The 26,371-nt window shown below is 44.2% G+C and overlaps 1 protein-coding gene across 4 annotated transcripts in view; it reads left to right on the top strand.

Moving 5' to 3' along the window:
• The window catches only part of piezo1 (piezo type mechanosensitive ion channel component 1 (Er blood group)), a 148,711-nt gene that overhangs the window by 98,854 nt on the left and 23,486 nt on the right, over positions 1–26,371 (top strand). For all 4 annotated transcript variants that reach the window (XM_086122242.1, XM_086122243.1, XM_086122244.1 and 1 more), the window contains 9 exons: positions 3,852–4,024; positions 4,123–4,232; positions 10,875–11,048; positions 14,471–14,729; positions 15,500–15,688; positions 16,608–16,763; positions 16,856–17,042; positions 17,387–17,519; positions 18,200–18,347. In XM_086122242.1, the coding sequence (XP_085978368.1) occupies positions 3,852–4,024; positions 4,123–4,232; positions 10,875–11,048; positions 14,471–14,729; positions 15,500–15,688; positions 16,608–16,763; positions 16,856–17,042; positions 17,387–17,519; positions 18,200–18,347 (1,529 nt within the window). The remainder of the gene's footprint in view (positions 1–3,851; positions 4,025–4,122; positions 4,233–10,874; positions 11,049–14,470; positions 14,730–15,499; positions 15,689–16,607; positions 16,764–16,855; positions 17,043–17,386; positions 17,520–18,199; positions 18,348–26,371) is intronic.

Raw genomic sequence — 26,371 nt, 5'->3', positions numbered from 1 at the left:
AATTGTTTAATGAGAGTGCGACTCTGCTGGTCAAGGTCGGGACACAAGCATGGCTGGCAATGAGAAGGTAAGGTTCTGGCTAATTGTTGGAGAGCTGACAATGTGGTAATGGAATGGCTGAATGGAGAATCAAGTGGTCCGTGGAGGAAATGCGGAGCAAGGCTGGGCAGGGAGGCATGGGTAGGATAACACACAAAAGGTTAGTCACTGAAAAAGTTCAAAATTAAGCACACTTAATGGCTGAAATACCACTTACAATGTGTGAGTCATCTGGCATCCGCTTGCAAATCAACAGAGGTCTTCCACACAGGAGGTAATTGCTGATCAGCTGCAGGTGTGTGAACACCCTCTGGGACTCATCCCACCCAGCCTGATAATTAAAAGGAACAGACAAAAACAAGGCCACTGGAAGTGGAATCACCAAAACAATGGAACACGCTTGGCACAATCAGATGAAGAAAAGGGTTTGTGACCAAACATCACAGTAAGCCCATCCATCCATTCATTTTCTAATCCCCTTAACCTCACAAGGGTCAGAGCCTATTCCAGCTGTCTTCAAGCAGTAGGCAGGGTACACCCTGGACTGGTTGCCAGCCAATCACAGGGCATACATAGACAAACAACCATCCACACTCACACTCACACCTATGGACAATTTAGAGTGTTGCATTAACCTGCCACGCATGTTTTTGGAACGTGGGAGGAAATTTACTGTCTGACAAATGTATTCAGTCACTCAACCCGGAAGTGATTACAACAAGTAACCAGTGTTCCAACCGGATGAAAAAAAAATGACATGACTACTTGATACAATGTTCAGAATCAGAATCAGAATCATCTTTATTGGCCAAGTATGTAAAACACACAAGGAATTTGTCTCCGGTAGTTACAGGCTACCCTAGTATCATCAATAGCAAGCAACTACGATAAACAAGGACATGACAAAAAAGTATGGAAAGACATTGTGCAATGTAAGGGTACCGTGGTGCGGTTGTACTACCCAATGACAGCTGTGAGACAATGTGCAAAGTATCAAGCAGAGCTAAAGTGATCAGTGGTAATTTGCAATACTGTAACAGTTGTGCAGTTGGTGCAGATAATCATTGCACCATTTTAAAGTGAACACTAGCAGTATTTGTGGAGCAAGTTTAAGTGTGCAATTGTACAGAAGTCCTTGAGTGCTTTAAAGTGTCTGGTGCTGTGGAATAGAGATCATTGACAATGTTTTAAGTAAGTACAAAGCTGGAGCTACAATGATTATTGCGGTAATGCTGTTGCACAGGGGTGTGCAAAATTGCAAAGAGCTGCTATACAGGTAGATTTGGGTTCGTGTTTAGGGAATTAATGGCTAGAGAGAAGAAGCTGTTTGAATGTCTGCTGGATTTGGTGCGCATGGATCGGTCGCACTTGCCTGAGTGGAGTAACTGGAAAAGGTGGTGGCCAGGGTCCAGTAGGATTTTCCGTGCTCTTGTTTTGGTTCTTGCGGTGTGCAAGTCCTCAAGAGTGGGTAGGGCGGTGCCAATGATTTTTTCCGCAGTCCTAACTGTCCATTGCAGTCGGATTTTGTCATTTTTTTGTGGCGGCCCCAAACCAAACCGTGATGGAAGAACACAGGATTGATGCGATGACTGCTGTGTAGAACTGTCTTAGCACCTCCTGTGGCAAGCCATGCTTCCTCAGCAGCCTCGGGAAGTACATCCTCTGCTGGGCCTTTTTCAGGATGGAGTTGGTGTTGACCTCCCACTTCATGTTCCGGAAGACTGTAACGTGAACCTGAACGTGAAGGTTTCGATGTTTGAAACAGGGCAGTTGTACAGTGTTGGGCAGCTGTGGTGAAGGTTGTTTCCTGAAGTCCACAATCATCTCTTCCATCTTGAGCGTGTTCAGTTCCAGGTTGTGTTGGCTGCACCAAAGCACAGTACCTTTGTCTCCTTCCATGACAAAATGCAAGATATGGTGAGCTACAACAGCGCCTCATCTGAGCCCTTCAAGTGCGGGTGAAACCAGGGTTGTGTCCTTGCACCAACCCCGTTCAGCATCTTCTTTTCAATGCTGTTGAATTCTGCATTTTAGCACTCTGAAGCGGGAGTCTAACTGCATACCGTGATGTGAAACTTCAGTTTTTCCTGATAGAAGACAAAACCAAGGTTTGGATTATTCTCCTCAGAGAAATGTTGTTCACTGATGACACAGCCCTGAGCTCATACTGTTGAAGGCCTTCAGCAGCTGATCAACGGGTTTACCCATGCTTATGAAGAAGTCGGGCTTACAATGACCATCAGAAGGACCAACGTCATGGGCCAGAATGTCCCATGAACAACAGAAGTACTCAAGATGACTGACTTGGCTCTCCGGTGATGAGCAGTTTGACTCTTGATTCAGATAAATAAGTGCACCAGAAATCTGCTGCTGTCTTGCACAAGTTGAGCAAGAGAACGTGAGATAATAACCAGATGACCCTGAATTCCAAACTCAATGTATACAATGTATGCATGCTAAGCACCCTGCTCTGTAGAAGTGTTATGGATGACCTATGCCACAGGGGAACCACCTGGCTGCTTGCGATGAGTTGTGGGCATCACATGGCAGGAGTAAGTTATCAACACTGCAGTTTTGAAGAAAAACAAGAAAACAACAGGTTTTCTGAGCCTATGCACTCTATGCTGCGTAAACACTGTCTGCTTGGCCTGTACATGTGCCTTGCAAGGAGGGCAATCATAATACCAAATGGCCTCCTATACAGTGTAATGGTAATAGCACATTGCCTATTGGTCATTCGGCATTGTGCTTCACAGATGTCTGTTGGCGCAACATAGGCACAGACACCTGGGATGTGCTTGCAGTTTATCTAAAAGGCTGGCACTATGATGCTGCAGTGGTGTAAAGAGGGACGAGGAGAGGGGAATTTTCCACCTGGAGGAAAGGAGAGTATGGAGATAGAATAAGAAGCTCGCAGTGCCCATCCTGCAGTTAGTCTTTGTGTGCACCCATTGCGGTAAAATCTATTATGCCATGATTGGACTGCTGAGCCACTCAAGATGCCGTATCTCGTAAAAAAGAATCATTCGTGAACTACCCGGACGAAAAATATGGATGCCTATTTGTATTATTATTTTTTTTATTATTGTTATTATTATTATTATTTTAGCGCTCTTCCATATTCCGAACACTTGCGTACATAGTTCGTTTTAAATAGCAATTAAATCACCAATTTTAAACCTGAAAAAAGACACTTGATGATAAACAAACAAAATTGATACTTTTGTCTGTACTCCAATGTTTGCCAATGTGTTTGCTGTATTATACAAGTCATATTTAAAACATTTTAGCTACATGAGAATTCACTGTTTTGCCTAACCTTGTTTTGAAAGCATTTTCTTCTCTCAAAAACAGGGGTGCCCAAACGTTTTGGACCTAAGATCTACTTTTCGTTCAACCAACCTCCCGGGATCGCCCCTTACCGCGCGTACACGCGCGCGCGCACACACGCGCACACACACACGCACACACAGATACGCGTGCGCGCACCATGATGAGAAACCAAACAGAAGCAAGCGATGCACTTTTGCAGCCTGTTGACTATCGCACTGATTGGATGATTGGCGCTGATTGGATGATTAGGATGATTAGGGTGCAGTGTACATTAACACAAAAAATATATTACTAACGTGTACAAAGACACACAAATGTTTTTTTGTTTTTTTCTCCTCTACACCTTTCGGATCTAATTGGGACGAGTCCTAAATCTACCAGTCGATCAGGATCGACGTAATGGGCACCCCTGATCTAAAACAATGCAGTTTCTCTTCCACTTCTCTCCCACACTTTGTCTATCTGTCTATGTTCCACAGGTCATGGAGAGATTGTTCAGAGGATGTTGGATATCATACGTTTCTTGTGGGCCATATTACTAGCGATAATGGATGGATTGACCCAGTGGCTCAACCTGCTGACTAAACAGTATAGAGAAACATCAGCTGTTCTGTGCAACGAACGCTACTTCTTCATACACAAGATACAGCAAGTAACCACAATTTATGGACAATTTATCTCAAAGAAAACATATTGTAATAAGATCTCGCTGAAATACTCTCTAATTCCTGGAAAACTCCATGTTGGCAGCCTTCTCACACTCCAGCAGGCTCAATGGCTGATCAGTCTCAAGGCAGTGATGGCCTCACAATGGATACCGATGCGAGACAAACTGAGACTGAGTGCTCAAATCAATACAGGTTAGTGTGGGGGTGGGGGGGAATTAATATATATTTCCCCCCTTCCTGAATTTTGTGTTCTTTGCCCTTTTTATTGATCACACACAAAGGTTTCAGTTCATCAAACCAATGTTAACATCAGATAGAGACAACCCAACGAAATACAAATTTTTCATTCATTTTTTAAGGCATAAAAAACCCAAACCTACCTGTCCCTATCTGAAAAGGCAATAGCCCCCTGAACCTACGAATAGGTTGTGCCACCCTTGACAGCAATAACTGAAATCAAGCATTTGCGATAACTGGTGATGAGTTGTTCACATTGCTGTGTAGGAATTTTGGCCCACTCTTCTTCGCAGAATTGCTTCTACTCCGCCATATCGAAGGGTTTTTTAGCCTGAACTGCCCATTTAAGGTCACACCACATCATCTCATTGTCGGTTGCATTTACACGACATGGTTCCAGTGACCAAATTCCGATTATATTTTTGTTGTGTCAAAATTTAAATATTGTTTGTGTCAGGCTGAATATCCCATGGCAATACGTTTTTCACAAATCTATGGTATTGGTTGCTCCCCAAATGTGAGTGTTGTTGGATACATATTAGCTGAATTACAAACTCAAAATTGTCTCTCTAAAGTACCACCTTAATATTCACGAAACCAGACACTATAAATGCTGAGAAAAATGAAATAGATATTTAGAAACGAATCACCGAGCTGGACAAGAAAAAGCAAGCACTTGTTTTGGCTTTGGCCCTGCGAAATTGCCAAGGAGATTCCATCTGACAACTTTGACATGGATGGAGACATTATTAGCGAAACTGGACAGTGTGTTTTGATGGAAGATTACATTATTGACCTTGAGCAATAATAATAATAATAATACACTTGAAATATATTTCATTTATTTATAAGCGCCTTTCAAGACACTCAAGGACACTTTACAACCAAAACAAGAACAATAAAACCACAGATAAAATTATAAATAATAAAAGGAGAGATGAATTTAAACTGAATATGTGATTTTAAATAGCGATTTTAAATGGTTGACCCCGGCAACATCGCCGTCGCGAGGAGCACTAGCCGACCCAGCCAGGCCGGCCAACACGCCGTGTTCCACGGATCGGCCGCCGTTTCTGCCATTGTCTCTGCGTGGCCGGTGGGAGGACGACCAAAAGGAGGTGATGCCCCGGGGCCATCGAGGTGGAAGCCCCGAGGAGATCCGTGGCGGATGCACCTGCGGGAAGGACGAGGACCGACGCCCGGGAAGTGGTGCAGCGCAGGCGGGGAGCCCGACCACCGGAAGCAGAGCCCAAGAAGCCCCGCCACCGAGCACCGCAGCAGCCCCCCCATGGGCAGACGGAGAGCGACAGGAGAGTCCACAGCAGCATAGCCCAGACACAGGCCCCGTCGACCCCCACCACGGAGGCAGAGGGGTGGAGAAGGCACGGGGCCCCGTCTGGCAGCGGCAGCCAGACGCGCCAGCGTTCACTCAACCCGGAAGTGATTACAACAAGTAACCAGTGTTCCAACCGGATGAAAAAAAATGACATGACTACTTGATACAATGTTCAGAATCAGAATCAGAATCATCTTTATTGGCCAAGTATGTAGAACACACAAGGAATTTGTCTCCGGTATAAAACGCTGCATTAGTATCATCGTAAACGTTTGCCTTTAAACAGCTACAGACAGCCTATCTTGACGAGAAAAATAGACGGATTGCACTTATGGAATGCCCGCAGTAGAATTACTTGTCAGTGAAATCCATGCTAAAACTGATTTTTGAAATGAAAATGACACGTTCATCAAATACTATACAGCTGAATCAGGATGTAGCTGCCCTCATGAATAAATGAGAAATTAAAGGCAAATGGAACATGGTGTACAAAAGTGGTTAACTGAGGACACCGTGACTCATCATCACTCCATTGGATGAGTTTGGCAAGTTTTCAAAATGTACTTTGTCAAAGCACATTTCAACTGCCCCCCCCCCCTCCACAAGAAGAAATAGCAAGAATAATCAAAGCTGAAAATAACCAATGAGAGTTGTGTATGAGCCTGTCTTTGTACCCATGCCGAAGCAGATTATTGTGTCACAAGCCGCTAAACACACTGAGGCTATGTAAGACAGCCTGCATGGCTGCATCCGGTGTGTGCATGCACTGTCTTGACATAAATGCATCGTGATGTCATCGTTTACGACAGGCATGTCCAAGTTCAGCCCTAAAGCATCTGATTCCGGTTTAGTCTCCATCCTCATCCTCTTAGACTTGAGCGCTGCCTTTGACACAATCTCTCACCCTATCCTCCTCAATAGACTCTCCTCCATTGGTCTCTCCCACACTCCCCTCAGTTGGTTCCACTCCTACCTCACTGGCCGCACTCAGTTTGTCCAGCTCAAATCCTTCACCTCAAAGCCCTCCCCAGTCACCACAGGTGTACCACAGGGATCTGTCCTAGGTCCCCTTCTCTTCATCATCTACCTCCTGCCTCTTGGCCATATCCTCCGCAAATTTAATATCCACTTTCACTGCTTTGCTGATGACACCCAGCTCTACCTCTCCTGCAAGCCAAACTCCATACTCCCACCCCCCTCCCTCACCTCTTGCCTCTCCGAACTCAAAACATGGTTCACAACAAACTTTCTTAAATTAAATACTAATAAAACTGAAGTCCTCCTTCTTGGCACCAAATCCACTTTATCCAAAGTAAACAGTTTTTCCTTCAACATTGACAGCTCCCTAGTGTCCCCCTCCCCCCAGGTTAAGAGTCTGGGTGTCATCCTGGATAGCATGCTCACCTTCCACTCACATATCAACACCATCACCCGCACTGCTTATTTCCACCTCCGCAATATTACCAGACTTCGCCCTTCCCTCACCCCCCGCACCACTGCTATTCTTGTCCACAGTCTTGTCACATCCCGCCTTGATTACTGCAACGCTCTCCTCTTCGGCCTACCTCAAAAGTCCCTTCATAAAATCCAGCTGGTTCAAAACGCCTCTGCTCGCATCATCACAAAAACATCTTCCCAGCAGCACATCACCCCACCGTGACTCATCATCACTCCATTGGATGAGTTTGGCAAGTTTTCAAAATGTACTTTGTCAAAGCACATTTCAACTGCCCCCCCCCTCCACAAGAAGAAATAGCAAGAATAATCAAAGCTGAAAATAACCAATGAGAGTTGTGTATGAGCCTGTCTTTGTACCCATGCCGAAGCAGATTATTGTGTCACAAGCCGCTAAACACACTGAGGCTATGTAAGACAGCCTGCATGGCTGCATCCGGTGTGTGCATGCACTGTCTTGACATAAATGCATCGTGATGTCATCGTTTACGACAGGCATGTCCAAGTTCAGCCCTAAAGCATCTGATTCCGGTTTAGTCTCCATCCTCATCCTCTTAGACTTGAGCGCTGCCTTTGACACAATCTCTCACCCTATCCTCCTCAATAGACTCTCCTCCATTGGTCTCTCCCACACTCCCCTCAGTTGGTTCCACTCCTACCTCACTGGCCGCACTCAGTTTGTCCAGCTCAAATCCTTCACCTCAAAGCCCTCCCCAGTCACCACAGGTGTACCACAGGGATCTGTCCTAGGTCCCCTTCTCTTCATCATCTACCTCCTGCCTCTTGGCCATATCCTCCGCAAATTTAATATCCACTTTCACTGCTTTGCTGATGACACCCAGCTCTACCTCTCCTGCAAGCCAAACTCCATACTCCCACCCCCCTCCCTCACCTCTTGCCTCTCCGAACTCAAAACATGGTTCACAACAAACTTTCTTAAATTAAATACTAATAAAACTGAAGTCCTCCTTCTTGGCACCAAATCCACTTTATCCAAAGTAAGCAGTTTTTCCTTCAACATTGACAGCTCCCTAGTGTCCCCCTCCCCCCAGGTTAAGAGTCTGGGTGTCATCCTGGATAGCATGCTCACCTTCCACTCACATATCAACACCATCACCCGCACTGCTTATTTCCACCTCCGCAATATTACCAGACTTCGCCCTTCCCTCACCCCCCGCACCACTGCTATTCTTGTCCACAGTCTTGTCACATCCCGCCTTGATTACTGCAACGCTCTCCTCTTCGGCCTACCTCAAAAGTCCCTTCATAAAATCCAGCTGGTTCAAAACGCCTCTGCTCGCATCATCACAAAAACATCTTCCCAGCAGCACATCACCCCACCGTGACTCATCATCACTCCATTGGATGAGTTTGGCAAGTTTTCAAAATGTACTTTGTCAAAGCACATTTCAACTGCCCCCCCCCTCCACAAGAAGAAATAGCAAGAATAATCAAAGCTGAAAATAACCAATGAGAGTTGTGTATGAGCCTGTCTTTGTACCCATGCCGAAGCAGATTATTGTGTCACAAGCCGCTAAACACACTGAGGCTATGTAAGACAGCCTGCATGGCTGCATCCGGTGTGTGCATGCACTGTCTTGACATAAATGCATCGTGATGTCATCGTTTACGACAGGCATGTCCAAGTTCAGCCCTAAAGCATCTGATTCCGGTTTAGTCTCCATCCTCATCCTCTTAGACTTGAGCGCTGCCTTTGACACAATCTCTCACCCTATCCTCCTCAATAGACTCTCCTCCATTGGTCTCTCCCACACTCCCCTCAGTTGGTTCCACTCCTACCTCACTGGCCGCACTCAGTTTGTCCAGCTCAAATCCTTCACCTCAAAGCCCTCCCCAGTCACCACAGGTGTACCACAGGGATCTGTCCTAGGTCCCCTTCTCTTCATCATCTACCTCCTGCCTCTTGGCCATATCCTCCGCAAATTTAATATCCACTTTCACTGCTTTGCTGATGACACCCAGCTCTACCTCTCCTGCAAGCCAAACTCCATACTCCCACCCCCCTCCCTCACCTCTTGCCTCTCCGAACTCAAAACATGGTTCACAACAAACTTTCTTAAATTAAATACTAATAAAACTGAAGTCCTCCTTCTTGGCACCAAATCCACTTTATCCAAAGTAAACAGTTTTTCCTTCAACATTGACAGCTCCCTAGTGTCCCCCTCCCCCCAGGTTAAGAGTCTGGGTGTCATCCTGGATAGCATGCTCACCTTCCACTCACATATCAACACCATCACCCGCACTGCTTATTTCCACCTCCGCAATATTACCAGACTTCGCCCTTCCCTCACCCCCCGCACCACTGCTATTCTTGTCCACAGTCTTGTCACATCCCGCCTTGATTACTGCAACGCTCTCCTCTTCGGCCTACCTCAAAAGTCCCTTCATAAAATCCAGCTGGTTCAAAACGCCTCTGCTCGCATCATCACAAAAACATCTTCCCAGCAGCACATCACCCCCGTTCTCCAACAGCTTCACTGTTGGAGACAGTTCAACATCGCATCAATTACAAACTGCTTCTATATACATATATGGCCATCCACAACCTGGCCCCTCCTTACCTATCCGACCTTCTCCAGGTGCATATCCCCTCTCGCTCCCTCAGATCCTCGTCCTCCCTCCGCCTGTCAGTGCCCCCTGCCCGACTGAGCACCATGGGAGCCAGAGCCTTCAGTCACGCTGCTCCAAAGCTCTGGAACAACCTACCTCCGGACCTCCAAAACTGCACACCTCTTTCCACTTTCAAGTCCCGTCTAAAAACACACCTGTTCAGGATTGCCTACAACACATAGCTCTTCCATTTCCTATGTTTTTATGATTTTATGATTTTATGTCCTGTTTTTATATAATATCTCGTTTACTAATTTTTACATTGTATTTTCTTATTGTCTGTACAGTGTCCTTGGGTGGCATGAAAGGCGCTTTTAAATAAAATGCATTATTATTATTATTATTAAAGAGTCGATGTCCTAGCTGTTTTCCATCTCTTTCTGCTGAAACACACCTGATTGAAAGGATCAGCTCATCACTAGGCTCTGAAGAAGCAAGATAACATGATCATTTGAATCAGGTGTGTTGCAGCAGAGAGAGACGAAAAACAGGAAGGACATCGGCCCTTGAGGACTGAGTTTGGACACCCCAGTTTACATGCTTGAAAATGGCAGCATTCTACCAAAGCCTGTCCATGACTGCAGAACTTGTTTTTATAAAACCGTTGCTTTGATAAAAGTCTTAAAACAATCACGACGACTGTGCTAAATAAGATGAATGACTTCTACCTTGAAAAATCACATCATTTTTACATACATCTGAGCGTCAAACCGCTGTAAAATGGCTCTTCCGATGAATGGAGTGGACCAGACCTCTCAAGTCGGTTTCATTTCAGTTGGAATGAGAACAAAAAAATCAATGTACAGCTGGTGAGTCGTGAAATATAAACCACTTTATCCTGCTTTTCACATCAGCTTAAGATGGCTAACATATTGGGTTTTTAATATCAATGATAATGACAAATTATCATATTTCCTGAGTTACATAAAGTCATTCAACTCCTTGAGTATTAACTCCTTGAGGATTATTATGTAACAAATGAATCATCGAAACATCCATCCATCCATTAACCCAACCGCTTTACCTTCATGAGGGTATGCTGGAGCCTATCCCAGCTGTCTTCGGGCAATAGGAGGGGGACACCCTGAACTGGTTGCCAACCATTTGCATGCTTTATTGTTTATTTGTTTATTTTGTTAATTTGAATGTACTCTCTGTGTGCTTGATTCCATTAGCCTCTTGGAGGAGACCCGGATTATGGAAGACTTGTCTCCTCCTAGACCACGACTTAACAGCACAGCAAACCTCTTGAGTCCTGAAGTCCCGCTTGACAGCAACGACTTGATACCTGATTCCCAATTTATACAACACAGACACTCCAGAACAGCTAGTGAAGTACTTGGAGACAGGTATAGATACACACAGACACACACACAGCTCAAATCAGGGGGGCCCACATGTGAAACAGAAGTGGCTGCATGGTGTGCGCTGCTTGAGCAGGTTCAAAAGTAGACACATGTTCCGCGGCCGGAGCGAGGTCAGGTTGCTGCAGCAGGATGTGTGCTGCTGAAACGAATGTCAGGTGTCCAGTGATAATTTTACAGTTTGAGCCCTGCGAGTCCCAGGGACTCGCTGATCAGAAAAGTATGAGTCCCATTATGCATTTAGAGAGTCCCAAATTTCGAATTATGAAATGGTCTACTTATTCAATTGCATATAATAATAACACAAACAACACCAATATACATTGATAATAGGTTTATTTCTTATAAACAAGTGCTGCAAAAATTTCAGGCATACAAGATTTGCTGAGAAATAGGTTCTTATTTCATCCCATGGTTCAGTCTTTGAGTTCATAAATTCTCCTCTCTTTACTCTGCTTCCAATGATGCAAGGCTTTGTCGAAGTCAACTTATCATCGCAAAAAACTATCCAACTTTAGCTGCTTCCTCTGTGATATCTCCGCAATAAACCTTCGCAACACTTGTTCGCAACACTTGTTTTAACGTTACACAACTTGGCAATTGTCTGCCGATCTCGCCAATCTCGTCTCACGAGAACGGAAATCTCATCACACGAGATTACTTATCGCGAGATCAAAACAGCAATGGTGGCGACTGTCAAACTGAGATAGTTGCTGGAAAAAAGATGTACCGTAGTTTTTTTTTTGTTTTGACTGAGAAATTTCCTTGCGTCCCAAAAACGCACATTATTTGGAACTGTGCGTCCCGCGGGAAAATTATGCGTCTAGGACGCGAGACGCAGAGGTAACGAGATGGCTGGTGTCTGCTGCAAAATGTGCACTGCTGGAGCAATGGATGGGTGGCAGCTGCAGGATGTATGCAGCTGGAGCAATGTCGGTGGCGGCCGCAGATGAGAATACGTCTCCCTTGTTTCTCCTGCCTACATGTCCCCACATGTTTGAGCTGGGAACATTTAACTGGTTAAAATTGTCAGTCAATGGCATAAATCCCAGTGGGTCATTGCTAGCGAATGGGGGCTGATGGTACATCTGAAGTGTCTGAAGTCTCGCTCAGTGTTTGGGTCCACATAACAAAAACTTCACGGAAAGTCTAAAGAGATTCTTGTTCTCTTTATAACCACACTGCTAAACCCTGGTGGGACGAAAAAAGATGTGGACAGGACAGTTATTGTTTGTAGAAAAATATATATTTGGACAGAAAAAGGAAAGAAAGGAAGAGACACATACAGATTGATGGAGAGCGTGTCCGTCCGACCTCGAGCGTCGTGTCTACTCAACTCACTAGCTTAGCTGTTGTCATGGCTAGGCTAGCTTAGCTGTTGTCGTAGATCAAAGCTCTTTGATGTGTCACGTCCGTTGCGTCAGCACTGATTGGTTGAAGCCAAAAGACGTGCGTGCGTACACGTCCGCACTGATGCACGCACAGCGGAGAGCAGCGGACTATCGACTGCTGAGTCGCACTTCACTCGAGTGGCGTCGTTACAAGTCGACCGTTAATCAAAAACCTACACATAGTGGGTGCAAACCTGGACAGGAACTCCATGATTTTTTTTTTACTCTGCAATTGCAAACAGAGGTTGCTGCACCAAGAGAAACACACAACTGAGAAAATCTTGATGTTCTTGATCCAGAGCACAGCATTTCCTCCAATGAAAATGAGACGTGAGGCCTGTTCACTGACACATCTGAATGTGCTACATGTAAAAGGCAAAGACAAGCCTGCAACCGAAGAAGAAAATCATAGTAACAAAGAAAGACAGTTCTGAAGCACTCACCCCCAATCACCTACTACTGCTAAAGATGAAGCCATTTCTACCGTGCGGCTTTTCGAGAGTGATGACCTCTTATCTCGAAGGAGATGGAGATGGAGGCAGGTCCAATACATGGCAGACCTATTATGGAAGCAATGGGCGAGAGAATATCTGCCTTAACTCCAACAATGACAAAAGTGGTGACATCTGTGTGATTGTGGATGATACTCCACCAAAACAAATCTTGGGTTATGGGCAAAGTCATCGATTACTCTGGCAGACTATGGATTTGTTCATCGTGTTTGCATAGAAACCAAGTCAAGTGAACTGGGGCAGTCCATTACCAAGGTCTGTCTCCTTCCGGAGGCTGTAGAGTGACCTGCTAGGATGGACCAAACTGTTGGCTGTACATGCTGTGATGTTGTTGTTGTAATTGTTGCGCGGCATAGAAAACAATTAGGGGCCGGGTTATATATGAGTCCAGAGCTAAGAGCAATGTCATTGTTTATGCCAGCTATGTTATTGTTTGACCTACTTGATGTAATCTCATGTTGTGTACGGCAAGGGGCTTTCATCTTGGGCATTGTGGGGAAAAAAAGTTCAGTCCGGCAGTGTTCATCTGAGAGTTTTGCCTATCTTAGGGATGCTTGAGTCCATGGCGGGTCATCGAACAAATCCACATGGCCCACAGACTTTAAAAACAAAACATAAATAAATAAATAAATGCATCTAACAAACATTTTACACGCAAAAACAGATCATCTCAATGTTAGGAGATAGCCTCACTCTGTCCAAACTCAATAAAAGACCAAAAGGGCAATTACAACTTGCCACACCACATTTCAGTTTGATAGCTCGCATTATAACCAATAGTGTATGACAAAGTGATACAACAGTAGTGACTGAATTATACACAACTTTCTGCATTAAGCACGACTGTATTTTTGGCATTTGTGTTCTGTGATACTACTTTAATTACATTCAGTGAAATGGAGCGCATCATCAAGTCATAGCATATTAATTACAGTGAAATCCCTCTCTAATGTGGCACAAATATGTAAACCCCTGCTTCCATGCTTGTCGAGGTAAAGCATCATAGGAAGGAATAAAGGACGGAAGAATTAAGATTTCTATAGTATCGAAGATCAAGTGTGACAGAACAAGTGTTCCACCAAACACATGTAATATTTTAGGGATATTGTTTTATGTTAAAATAAGACCTTATTTGGAATTCATGATGTCTGGATGAGACAGAGGCAAAGGTCATATTTTGTGTTCCTTTTTATACGAGTCTGTTTTCTTCACCAGGAACCATTCGCCTTCGTGAGCAGAATTGTTCCGATTATTCTCAATGGCCTCCAGCCTATGTTGATATTGGAGGATAAAGATAAAATCAGTTAGTTCTTTATCCTTTTAGAGCAACACCCCCTCAACTCTCTCACCCTTGCTGCCATAATTTTCAAGTCAATCTTGTACTCTTGTGATTTTTTTTCTCTCAGTGAAAGCTTTGCTGGGAACTAAATGTTTCAGTTTTATAGTTGACTAAAGGATGACGATGTCTACCACCTGTTTGTGACATTGTGTTTTTTCCCCCTAGGCACTTCTTCATTGAAGAGCTGGAAGAGAGCATAACGTTCTACAACAACCAAAACCGCATGCTGAAGCTCTTGTTTGCCACGCACAATCTGCTGGCAGCCAACTCAGACCTAGTTTGTTATTTCATCATTATTTTGAATAATGTGGTCAGTGCCTCTGTGATATCACTTGTACTGCCCATTATGGTCTTTCTATGGGCTATGTTGACTGTTCCAAGACCGACGAAAGTTTTTTGGATGACTGCCATTGTCTACACAGAGGTATGTAATGTCTAAAAAAATCAGTCTATGCATAACGTAAAATGCAGTTTTTAAATTGGAGATTTTTTTATTTATTTATTAAGGACCAATTACAATTTAAAGCTACCTGGCCCTGTCTTAAAATGTATTTCCCACCCTTGCTAAATCACCAATTTGTTGTGGCTCATCACATTTATGGGGGAAGCTGTTTTCATTTGAACTGACCACAACAAGCCTTATTACCTCAGACACATTCAATCAAGGGCGACCTAGTGGTTGACTGGTGAGCACGTCGGCCTCACAGTACAGAGGTTCAGGGTTCGATTATGGCTCCAGACTTCCTATGTGGAGTTTGCATGTTCTCCCCCGTGTCTGCACATTCCAAAAATATGTGTGGCAGGTTAATGGAGCTATTCTTCAAAACTGCTGTTTTCCCTATTGCAAATTAACAGCAAAAGTTAGTTCAACATACAAACGTGGAATCAAACATCTTTGCAAATTATAAACCAATAAATGAGAAACTGCTTTTTTGATGTGCACAAATGACACAATGGTGTGAAGATTTAAGATGCTTTGAGAATTTCAATTCTGATCTGAAAAATTGACCAAAGTGACTGAAAAAAACTGTGATTGAACATGATGGGGGAACAATGTCAAACAAAAGTGATTACACGTTATAAGTCATGTTGCAGTTGAAACAAATGCATAAATTCATGCTGACATGGTGTGGTGGCCTCTAAAGGAAGTAGATTAACAAAGAAATATGTCTGGATATCTATGCCTCTCTCCAGGTGATGGTCGTGGTAAAATACCTTTTTCAGTTCGGATTTTTTCCCTGGAACAGTGTTTATGAGATAACTTTAAATGAAGACAAGCCTTTTTTTCCACCTCGCATCCTGGGTGTGGAGAAGACTGACACCTATATAAGATATGACCTCCTTCAACTCCTGGCTCTGTTCTTCCATAGATCTTTGCTCATGGTGAGTCATTTATTGGAATTCTAAATTTTTCCTCACAAAGTCAAGGTATCTTTTTTACGATGCATTTAGGATTCTATTTGTCCAACCCTTGTAATACTAAAACTTATCAACCTCACAGCGACACGACATGGAAGATAAACTGGAAAATCAATTGGTCATTGTTCTAATTTGAGTTTCAGATCCAGTTGTAAATTGACTGGAAATTAAAGCTTGAATGTTGATTGCTTATCTCATTCTCATCCTTTGATTTTAAACCCAGCTCAACTCAAGGCAAAGCAAGACAAGCGCCTGAAAAAGAGAAGCCTTTTTTAAACTTGAATGCATACTGTACAGTTTATACCACAGACACATTTAAATGGTGCACATATGTGGTCAAAATAATGCAGATCTGAGAGTGGCTTGTTTCATATTTAGAGAGCAATCGGAACATCATGTTAATATGATGTAACATATGACTGAAAAAAAAGCTTTTGCTCGTAAACAATCCTGGGTTCTCCTTGGCGATTCAGACCATGTCTCTTTACTATACTGTACTCATGAACTACTTGTCACATAACGATCTTAACCCTTCCATGCCCTCTGGAACCTGATAAGATGATCAGTTCTCCACTGTAGTAACCACTGTCCCTGAAAGGGTTAAGTTACTGTAAGTAAACTTGAGTGATATGTTACAATGTTAGTCAATCCCCTTTGGAACTTTTGAAAGCAACAGCTGTCGATTGGCTTCTTGTCTCATGAAACATTTTTCATGATGACAGATCAAGAACCAAGGATTTGTGTTTTGTATTTTGTACACTTTTTGATATATTTCCCCCATGCCCCCCAAATTATAGAATTTAGGAAGCTTTTGACTTTGGGGGTTGCCCGATATGTCAAGCGTTGCTCTCACAGGATCTTTATGTATTGTGTGTGAAAATAGCGTTATGGCTTGTGGGACCACAAAGACCCCTTGGTGGAACAAAGTAACTCAACAGGTGATGACAAGGAGGAAAAAGGCAAAAACAAGGACGACCGATTGAACTCGGTGTCTACCACAGAAAATCTAAATATCACTGACCTGGAAAAACATGAAAAGGTATGTGGGAATAAGAGCAACTAAAAACTATTCCGGACTTGGACCACTTGACTTGATTTTTTACGAAGACGTTTAACGAGGTTTCTGTCCAGCTCTTTCCAGCTGACTCAGCAGCATCCCTGGACAGACAGAGTGTTTCAGGGCTGATTCATTCCAAAAGGCTGAAAAAGGATGATGTTAGTGGAAGCAGTGAAGAGGTCTTTGAGGAAATCACACAGAAAAGCAGTGGCCTCCACTTACGCAAGAAACCCAAAGAACTTAAAAAACAGACCTCTCAAGGTTTGTGCAGTATGGAATTGTACTTAACAGACAGCATATACATGTAGTTTTCTTTCCAGATAAACACGTTAAATGTATAATAGTATTACTCTCAGCAATAACTCCTATGATATGTGTGACATATTTCGGAATTTACTTTTGTGACACATCAGGATTGTAATAATTTTGACTCAGTTCATGGACTTTAGTTCATCTTAAGCTGCTTGGACAGAGCAAAGTCAATTTTGTTGCTACATAACCGGCATCTTGGTCTGACAGTATTCTAGAATGTAATTTGTCTGTCTGCTATTTGTTTCTATTTTTTTTTTTGTTTCATCCATATGTGGCTGTTATTACCATTCCAGTGAAGCCCACCACTGAGAACACGGAACCCAGCAAAGACCTTACGACCAGGAAGAGGAAAGTCAGAAGGAAAGAGCGAGCCAGCAATAGCATACAGGCTGTCATACGCAAGCTAAAACAAGCACTTATCTGCGGGTTAGTGAACACAATCAACCTATTCCGTGACTCGACTCTTCTATAACTATCTATGTGGAAGGCCTTTGAGTGGCCAGCTCAATATCCATATATATATATATATATATATATATATATATATATACATGTGTATATATAATATATATCGGAGTAGCCCCCACCCCAAAACATACAACTAAAAGAGGGCAAGGAACTATGCTGTACTTTTAATTCACTTTCATCATGTGGCATTGTGGCATCATGTGGTATTACAAATAATGCTCCTTTGCTTGGTATCATATTCAAATATAAAGACCTAGACATAATGAATATAAATATTATGTCATAATAAACATTTGATGTCAAATGGTTTTCTCCGGGTGCTCCGGTTTCCTCCCACGTTCCAAAAAAACATGCATGGCAGGCTGATTGAACACGCTAAATTGTCCCTAGGTGTGAGTGTGAGTGCGCATGGTTGTTCGTCTCTGTGTGCCCTGCGATTGGCTGGCAACCGGTTCAGGGTGTCCCCCGCCTACTGCCCGGAGACAGCTGGGATTGGCTCCAGCACCCCCCGTGACCCTAGTGAGGATCAAGCGGTTCGGAAAATGAATGAATGAAAGTATTTGCAAATATAAAGAAATTGACCTCACTGTTCCAATACATTTAGAAGGAAGTGTAACACGTCTGCCTCTTTTGGCCAGAATCCGGGGACTTTTAAAGCCCATTCAGAGTTTCTTCTTTGATACTCTCCAAGCTGATGATCGTGTTGCCACTGATGTCTACGCACTCATGTTCCTGACTGATGTTATTGACTTCATCATCATTGTCTTTGGATTTTGGGCTTTCGGGGTGAGTAAGTTTTCCATCCATCTTTTTCACCCTACTTCTGGTCACTGTGGCAGAATGCACTTCAGAGGCTACCCTTCCCCACTGGTGTGTGTGTGTGTGTGTGTGTGTGTGTGTGTGTGTGCGTGTGTGCGTACGTGCGTGTGTGTGTGTGTGTGTGTGTGTGTATATATATATTAGAGCTGTCAGTTGAGCACGTTATTATCGGCATTCATTTAAATCAATTTTAACGTGATTAAATTTTTTATCGCGAGATTAACGCGCCAACACGTCACAGCGGATGTTGCGTTGGTCTATAAATAAACCGGAAACAAAACAACAAGCCCGCTGCACAGGTCCACGCCCATGTCTGTTTTGCCAGCCACGGCAGCGCGAGACACCGAAAACGGATACTTCAAGAGTTTATGAATTGAAAGTTTACTTTTAAAAAGTTGCCAGATGGTTCCACTGAAAAGACCAAGGTTACCTGTATGTTTTGCAGTCGTAAACTGAGCTATCATCGTAGCACGTCGAGTCTGAAATACCACTTAATGGCCAAGCACACAGCTGATATGAGTTCTCCGCCCCCTCGTCTAAGACAGACAGCTATGGATAATTTCAAAGGAAAGAACATGGATAACACGACGAAGAACACATTTTCTGAAGCCTTCGCTAAATGTATTGAACTGTGGAAAACGAATTAAACAAATGAAAAAACTGGTTCGACAGGAATAAATTATCTCTAAATTTGAAAAAATCTAAGTTAGTTGATTTTGGAACGAGACCAATCAAACACTAAGTTTAAATAAAGGTAAACTCAATTGAAATAGAACGAGTTTATGAAAATAAGTTTCTTGGATTAGTAATAGATACGAAACTATCCTGGAAGCCACACATAAACAGCGTTAAAAGAAAAATATCCAAAACTATAGGGATCCTCCACAAAACTAAGGATGTGCTGAATAAGAGATCTTTGTACACATTATACTTGTCACTATGACTTCCATACTGTATATGACCGACTGTGTGGAAATATGGGGAAACACCTGTAAAACCAGCACACTCCCTGTTTTAAAACGACAAAAAAAAGCAATCAGAATAATCACTAGATCCAAATATACGGAACCCACAAATCCACTATTTATCAAATTAAACACAATGAAATGTTATCACCTGGTTGACTTCAAAATCACCCAATTAATGTATAAAGCACACAAGTACCTCCTTTGCCAAAACATCCAGAAACATTTTGAAATTTGAGAAAGTTGTTATAATTTAAGGGGTACAAACCTATACAAAAAATCCAAAACACGAACAAACATCAAGCAAAGGCGTATATCTGTAACAGGTGTAAATCTGTGGAATAATTTGGAAACGGACCTGAAAATGAGTAACTCGCTTGCTGAGTTCAAAAACAAATTCAAGTACAAGAAAACTACACAAATCAGAATTAAGCTGATAAAATTTGATACATTTATAAAATATAGAAATACATGAGAAATACATTGATAAACGAAATGAAATGCAGTATCCATTATGAATATGAGAAAATCGACATATAAATGTGCTAGAATGAGTATGTACAACAAACCGAAAGTTGCATAAATCGATAAGTATAGTACACATATAGGTAAAAGCATTTGTTGATGTGTAGACTTTTTCTGTATTGAAAAATAATAAATTCATATATTATATAACAAGGGGTAGGACTAGTTGAGTTTTTTTACTTCTTCCTAGTCCTTTGAACATTGTGATGATGATCATTTTCTTTTTCCTTTTTTATATCTTGCTTGCCTTGACTTCTTGCCAATTTGTTGCTGTATTGTATATTTAATATGTTCAATAAACAAGAAACAAACAAACAATGTATGGCTACTGCATGCAAGCCTGTCAACATTGTCCACATCTAGACTCAAGCTGAAATCATTCGCATTGCATCTAACGACTCCACTACGGATTGCCAGCGAGAGCCTCCATTACAAGCTATGTACAGAAATTGTACGTAGCGGAGAAGGCTAAGGTACACCAAGCGGGAGAAGACACTGTTTCGGGAGAGAAATAAGAGACGAGGTTGATGAGCCTCTGATGAATAATGAGCAGGTAGCCTGTTGAGTACGATGTATGCCACTGACACAATTGTTACTTGTTTGGAACTATTTTGTGTGGAAGGTTACCGTGTTCCGTGTCCATATAAATAAAGGGGGTGGAGCTTCCCTTTGTTCGTCTGACAGTGATGGTGCACTGAGGCACGTCGAGAGTTCAGCGGTGCAGTGGTAGCGACCACACTGAAAATAAGAAAACGTCTCCAGTGTTGTGCCTCGAACCAAGTGTAGTCATCCGAAATGATGTCGACACAAAACCACAGAGAGACTTCCGCGCAAGAAGGACCAACAGAATCAACATAGCCTGACTGCTGTGTTCAAAGCAAACTTGAGAAAAACGAAGTATGCAACCATGGCTTAAATCCATCTGTATTGATTACTTAAAGAGAGCTGTTCAAGGAGCTGTTGTGTGACAAAATATTTTTTCACTGTTGTTGATGGACAGTAATATTGTGTGAGAGATTATGTGTGAATAACTGCTCCAAGTGAAAAATGTTCATGTACAATTGAAACTCGAAATTGTTGTTTCAGTAAATATTTGCATTTTCCACATAGAAAACTGATCCATGATTCCATGTTGATGAGATCATTAAAACAGGAAAAAAGGACAAAAAATATCAAAGGAAATTCAGAAACGATATAAAATGTGCGTAATCGCGATTAATTATGTGTTAATTTGTGTTAATTATGACAGTCGTGTTTTTAATCACGATTAAATATTTTAATCGCTTGACAGCTCTAATATATATATATATATATATATATATATATATATATATATATATATATATATAAATGATAAGTCATATTAGAAATTCAGCCATAAAAGCTAAATATTTGGAAATGTATTTCAGTGAGAGCCATATTCTATCCATCCGTCCGTCCGTCCATCCATCCATCCATCCATCCATCCATCCATTAAAATCCTCGTCCCATATTCAACTCTGGTCCTCTACCAGAGGCCAGGAAGCTTGAGGGTTCTGCGCAGTATCCTTGCTGTTCCCAGCATTGCACTTTTCTGGATTGAGATGTCTGATGTTGTTCCCGGGATCTGTTGCAACCACTCATCTAGTTTGGGGGTCACTGGCCGAGTTCTCCGATCACCACAGGCACGACTGTCACCTTTACCTTCCAGGCTCTCTCCAGCTCCTCTCTGAGCCCTTGGTATTTCTCGAGTTTCTCGTGTTACTTCTTTCTGATGTTTCCATTACTTGGGACTGCTACATCCACTACAACGGCTTTCTTCTGCCCTTTATCCATGATCACGATATCCGGTTAGTTCGCCATTACCATCTTGTCAGTCTGTATCTGTAAATCCCACAGGATGTTCGCTCTGTCATTCTCCACCACCTTCGGAGGTGTTTCCCATTTTGCCCTTGGGGTTTCCAGTCCATACTCCGCACAGACGTTTCGGTAGACTATGCCAGCCACCTGGTTATGGCGTTCCATGTAGGCTTTCCCTGCCAGCATCTTCCACCCTGCAGTGATGTGTTGGATCGTCTCAGGTGCCTCTTTGCACAACCTACACCTTGAGTCTTGTCTGGTGTGGTACATCTGGGCCTCAATGGCTCTGGTGCTCAGGGCCTGCTCCTGAGCAGCCAGGATGAGTGCCTCTGTGCTGTCCTTCAGGCCAGCCCTCTCTAGCCACTGATAGGACTTCTTGAGATCAGCCATTTCAGTTATGGTCCGGTGGTACATCCCGTGTAGGGGCTTGTCCTCCCATGATGGTCCTTTCTTCCAGCACCTCATCCTCTGTTCCCCAGTCATTCTCTGAGTATGTCATCCGTTGGAGCCTTCTCCTTCATGTATTCATGGAGCTTGGATATTTCATCCTGGACAGTAGCTCTCACACTCACTAGTCCCCGGCCTCCTTTCGGCTTGCGTACAGTCTCAGGGTGATGGATTTGGGATGGAACCCTCCATGCCTGGTTGGGAGCTTTCGGGTCTTAACATCCATGGTCTCAATCTCTTCCTTTGGCCACCTTTTTATTCCTGCAGGGTATCTGATCACTGGCAGGGCATCGCTGTTTATTGCCCGGGTCTTGCCATTGAGCTGGATTTTTAGGACTTGCCTCACCCGCTGGAGGTATTTGGCCGTAGCCGCTTTCCTTGTTGCGAGTTCGATGTTGCCATTGGCTTGTAGTATACAGAGATACTTGTAGCTGTCCTCAATGTCTGCTATTGTTCCTTCAGGGAGTGAGACCCCTTCAGTGTGGACTCCCTTGCCTCTCTTAGTCCCCATCCGACTACATTTCTCAAGCCCGAATGACATCCTGATGTCACTGCTGTAGATCCTGGTTGTATGGATCATGGAGTCAATGTCCCTTTCGCTCTTAGCATACAGCTTTATGTCATCCATGTAGAGGAGGTGACTGATTGTAGCTCCAATTCTGAGGCGGTATACAAAGCCTGTCTTGGCGATTACTTGGCTTAGGGGGTTCATTCCTTTGCAGAACAGTAGTGGGGAGAGTGCATCACCTTGGTATATGCCACATTTGATGGTCACCTGGGTAAGTGGCTTGCTATTGGCTTCAAAAGTGTGGTTTTCCACATCCTCATCAAGTTCGCAACGAAGGCTTTTACGGTCCTGTTCACCTTATACAATTCCAAGCATTCAGTGATCCATGTATGTGGCATCGAGTCGTAGGCTTTCTTGTCATCAATCCAGGCTGTGCACAGGTTGGTATGCTGGGACCTGCAGTCTTGTGCGACTGTTTTGTCAACCAGGAGCTGATGTTTGGCTCCTCTGGTATCTCTACCACTGCCCTTCTGTGCTTTGCTAATGTACTGATCCATGTGTCCATGATGCCTGACATGAACTTCCATGTTGTGGAGAGACAGGTTATTGGCCGATAGTTGGATGGGATTGCATTATACTGAAATTTTGTTGAATTCACTTTTAAAATACTGTTTATATAAACAGTATATGAAAATAAGCCTCTGAATATATTCTTTTAAATATCCATCCATCCATCCATCCATCCATCTTCTACCGCTTATCCCGGATTGGGTCACAGGGGCAGCAGCTTTAGCAGGGAAGCCCAGACTTCCCTGTCCCTAGCCACTTCTTCCAGCTCTCCCCGGGGCATCCCTAGGCATTCACAGGCCAGCTGAGTGACATAGTCTCTCCAGCGTGTCCTGGGTCATCCCCGGGGTCTCCTCCCAGTGCGACATGCCCGGAACACCTCACCAGGGAGGCGTTCAAGGAGGCATCCTAATCAGAAGCCCAAGCCACCTCATCTGGCTCCTCTCAATGTGGAGGAGAAACGGCTCGACTCTGAACCCCTCCCAGATGACCGAGCTTCTCACCTTATCTCTAAGGGAGAGCCCGGACACCCTGCGGAGAAAACTCATTTCGGCCGCTTGTATCCGGGATCTCGTTCTTTCGGTCACGACCCATAGCTCGTGACCATAGACGAGGGTTGGAACGTAGATCGACCGGTAAATTGAGAGCTTCGCCCTTTGGCTCGGCTCCTTCTTTACCACGACAGACAGATACCCGCATCACAGCAGACGCTGCACTGATACGCCTGTTGATCTCTCGCTCCCTCCTGCCCTCACTCGTGAACAAAACCTCAAGATGCTTAAACTCCTCTTGGGGCAAGATCTCCTCCCCGACCCGGAGAGGGTACTGCACCTTTTTCCGACTGAGGACCATTGTTTCAGATTTGGAGGTGCTGATTTTCATCCCAACCGCTTCACACTCGGCTGCGAAACGCTCCAGTGAGAGTTGGAGAGCCCTGCTTGAAGGAGCCAACAGTACCACATCAGAATCAGAATCATTTTTATTGGCCAAGTAGAACACACAAGGAATTTGTCTCCGGTATAACTCGCTGAATTTGAATTTGTGGATTTGGTGTGCATGGATCGGTAGCGCCTGCCTTGAAAAGGAAAAGGTGGTGGGCAGGGTGCGGGGGATCCAGTAGGATTTTCCTTGCGCTTGTTTTGATTCTTGCAGTGTGCAAGTCCTCAAGAGTGGGTCGGACGGTGCCAATGATTTTTTCCGCCATCCTAACTGTTCGTTGAAGTCGGATTTTGTCCTTTTTTGTGGCGGCCCCAAACCAAACCGTGATGGAAGAACACAGGATTGATTTGATGACTGCCGTGTAGAACTGTCGTAGCACCTCCTGTGGCAGGCCATGCTTCCTCAGCAGCCTCAGGAAGTACATCCTCTGCTGGGCCCTTTTCAGGATGGAGTTGGTGTTAACCTCCCACTTCATGTCCTGGGAGACTGTGATTCCCAAGAACTTGAAGGTCTCGACGGTTGACACAGGGCAGTTGGATAGCCAGCTGTGGTAAAGGATGTTTCCTGAAGTCCACGATCATCTCTACACTCTTGAGCGTGTTCAGCCCTAGATTGTGTCGACTGCACCAGAGCTCCAGCTGCTCCACTTGTTATCGGTGCGCAGACTCGTCGCCGTCTTTGATGAGACCGATGACCGTGGTGTCGTCTGCGAACTTTGAGTTTGACCGCTGGGCTTGTTGAGGTGCAATCGTTCGTGTAGAGGGAGAAGAGCAGTGGAGAGAGGACGCATCCCTGTGGGGCTCCAGTGCTTGTGGTGCGTGTTGATGATGTTGTTCTTCCCAGTCTCACCTGTTGTGTCTGTCCCGTCAGGAAGCTGAGGATCCACTGGCAGATCGTAGGGGACACACCGAGTTGGAGAAGTTTGAGGGTGAGGAGTTCCAGGATGATGGTGTTGAATGCAGAGCTGAAATCCACAAACAGGATCCTTGAGTAGGTCCCTGTGCTGTCGAGGTGCTCGAGGATGTAGTGCAGGCCTATGTTGACTGCGTCCTCCACAGACCTGTTTGCCCGGTAGGCAAACTGAAGAGGGTCCAGCAGGGGTCCGGTGACGTTCTTTAGGTGGTTCACAAGGCGTTCAAAGGACTTCATGACCACAGACGTCAGAGCGACAGGCCTATAGTCGTTCAGTTTCGATGTTGCCGGTTTCTTGGGAACTGGGATCTGTTGAAGATTTGTGTGAAGACCGGAGCCAGCTGGTCAGCGCAGACTTTCAAGCAGGAGGGGGACACTTTGTCTTTCTGTATCTTCTGCTGCTTGGAGAGCCATCTCACGTCCTGTTCGTGGATCTGCAGGGGAGAGAATGAGGGTGGGGGCGTAGATAGAGTAGTTTCTGGTAAAGGTGGGTGTATGTGGGAAATGGGGGTGTCCTTTTCAAATCGGCAGAAAAACATGTTTAGTTCGTCAGCCAGACCCTTACTGTTCACTGTTTGGGGGGATGGCATTCTATAGTTTGTGATTGCTTTCAAGCCATTCCACACAGATGCAGAGTGGTTAGCTGAGAATTGTTTTTTCAGCCTCTCTGCATAGCTTCTCTTTGCGATGTTAATTTCCTTTGTCAATTGGAAATTGTTTGTAAAGTGCCCGATCTCCACTTCTAAATGCGGCCTCTTTCTCTTTTCTAAGTTGCCTGAGTTTGGGAGTGAACCATGGCTTGTTATTGTTGAAGGAGCAGAAGGACTTCGTTAGTACACACATGTCCTCACAGAAATATATGTATGATGTTACAGTGTCTGTGTATTCATCCAGTGTGCCCGTTGAAGTTTCAAAGACGCCCCAATCAGTGCAGTCTAAGCATTCTTGTTGAGCTAGGCGTGTCAACCAGGACAGCCCCACAACATCCAGAGCCTTGACGAACTCCGGGTGGATCTCATCCACCCCTGGGACCTTGCCACCGAGGAGTTTTCGAACCACATTGGTGACTTCAACCACAGAGATAGGAGAGCCCACCTCAGAGTCCCCAGAATCTGCTTCCTCCAAGGCAGGCGTGTTGGTGGAGTTGAGGAGGTCTTCCGTACTCCGCCCACCGGCTCACAACGTCCCGAGTCGAGGTCAGCAGTGCCCCATCCCCACTGTACACAGTGTTCGTGGTGCACTGCTTCCCCCTCCTGAGACGTCGGATGGTGTACCAGAATTTCCTCGAA

Source organism: Hippocampus guttulatus, chromosome 10 (genome assembly GCF_054856545.1).
Source record: "Hippocampus guttulatus isolate MCC_2025c chromosome 10, RoL_Hgut_1.0, whole genome shotgun sequence".
Lineage (NCBI taxonomy): Eukaryota > Metazoa > Chordata > Actinopteri > Syngnathiformes > Syngnathidae > Hippocampus > Hippocampus guttulatus.
This window is presented reverse-complemented; position numbering and strand designations above follow the sequence as displayed.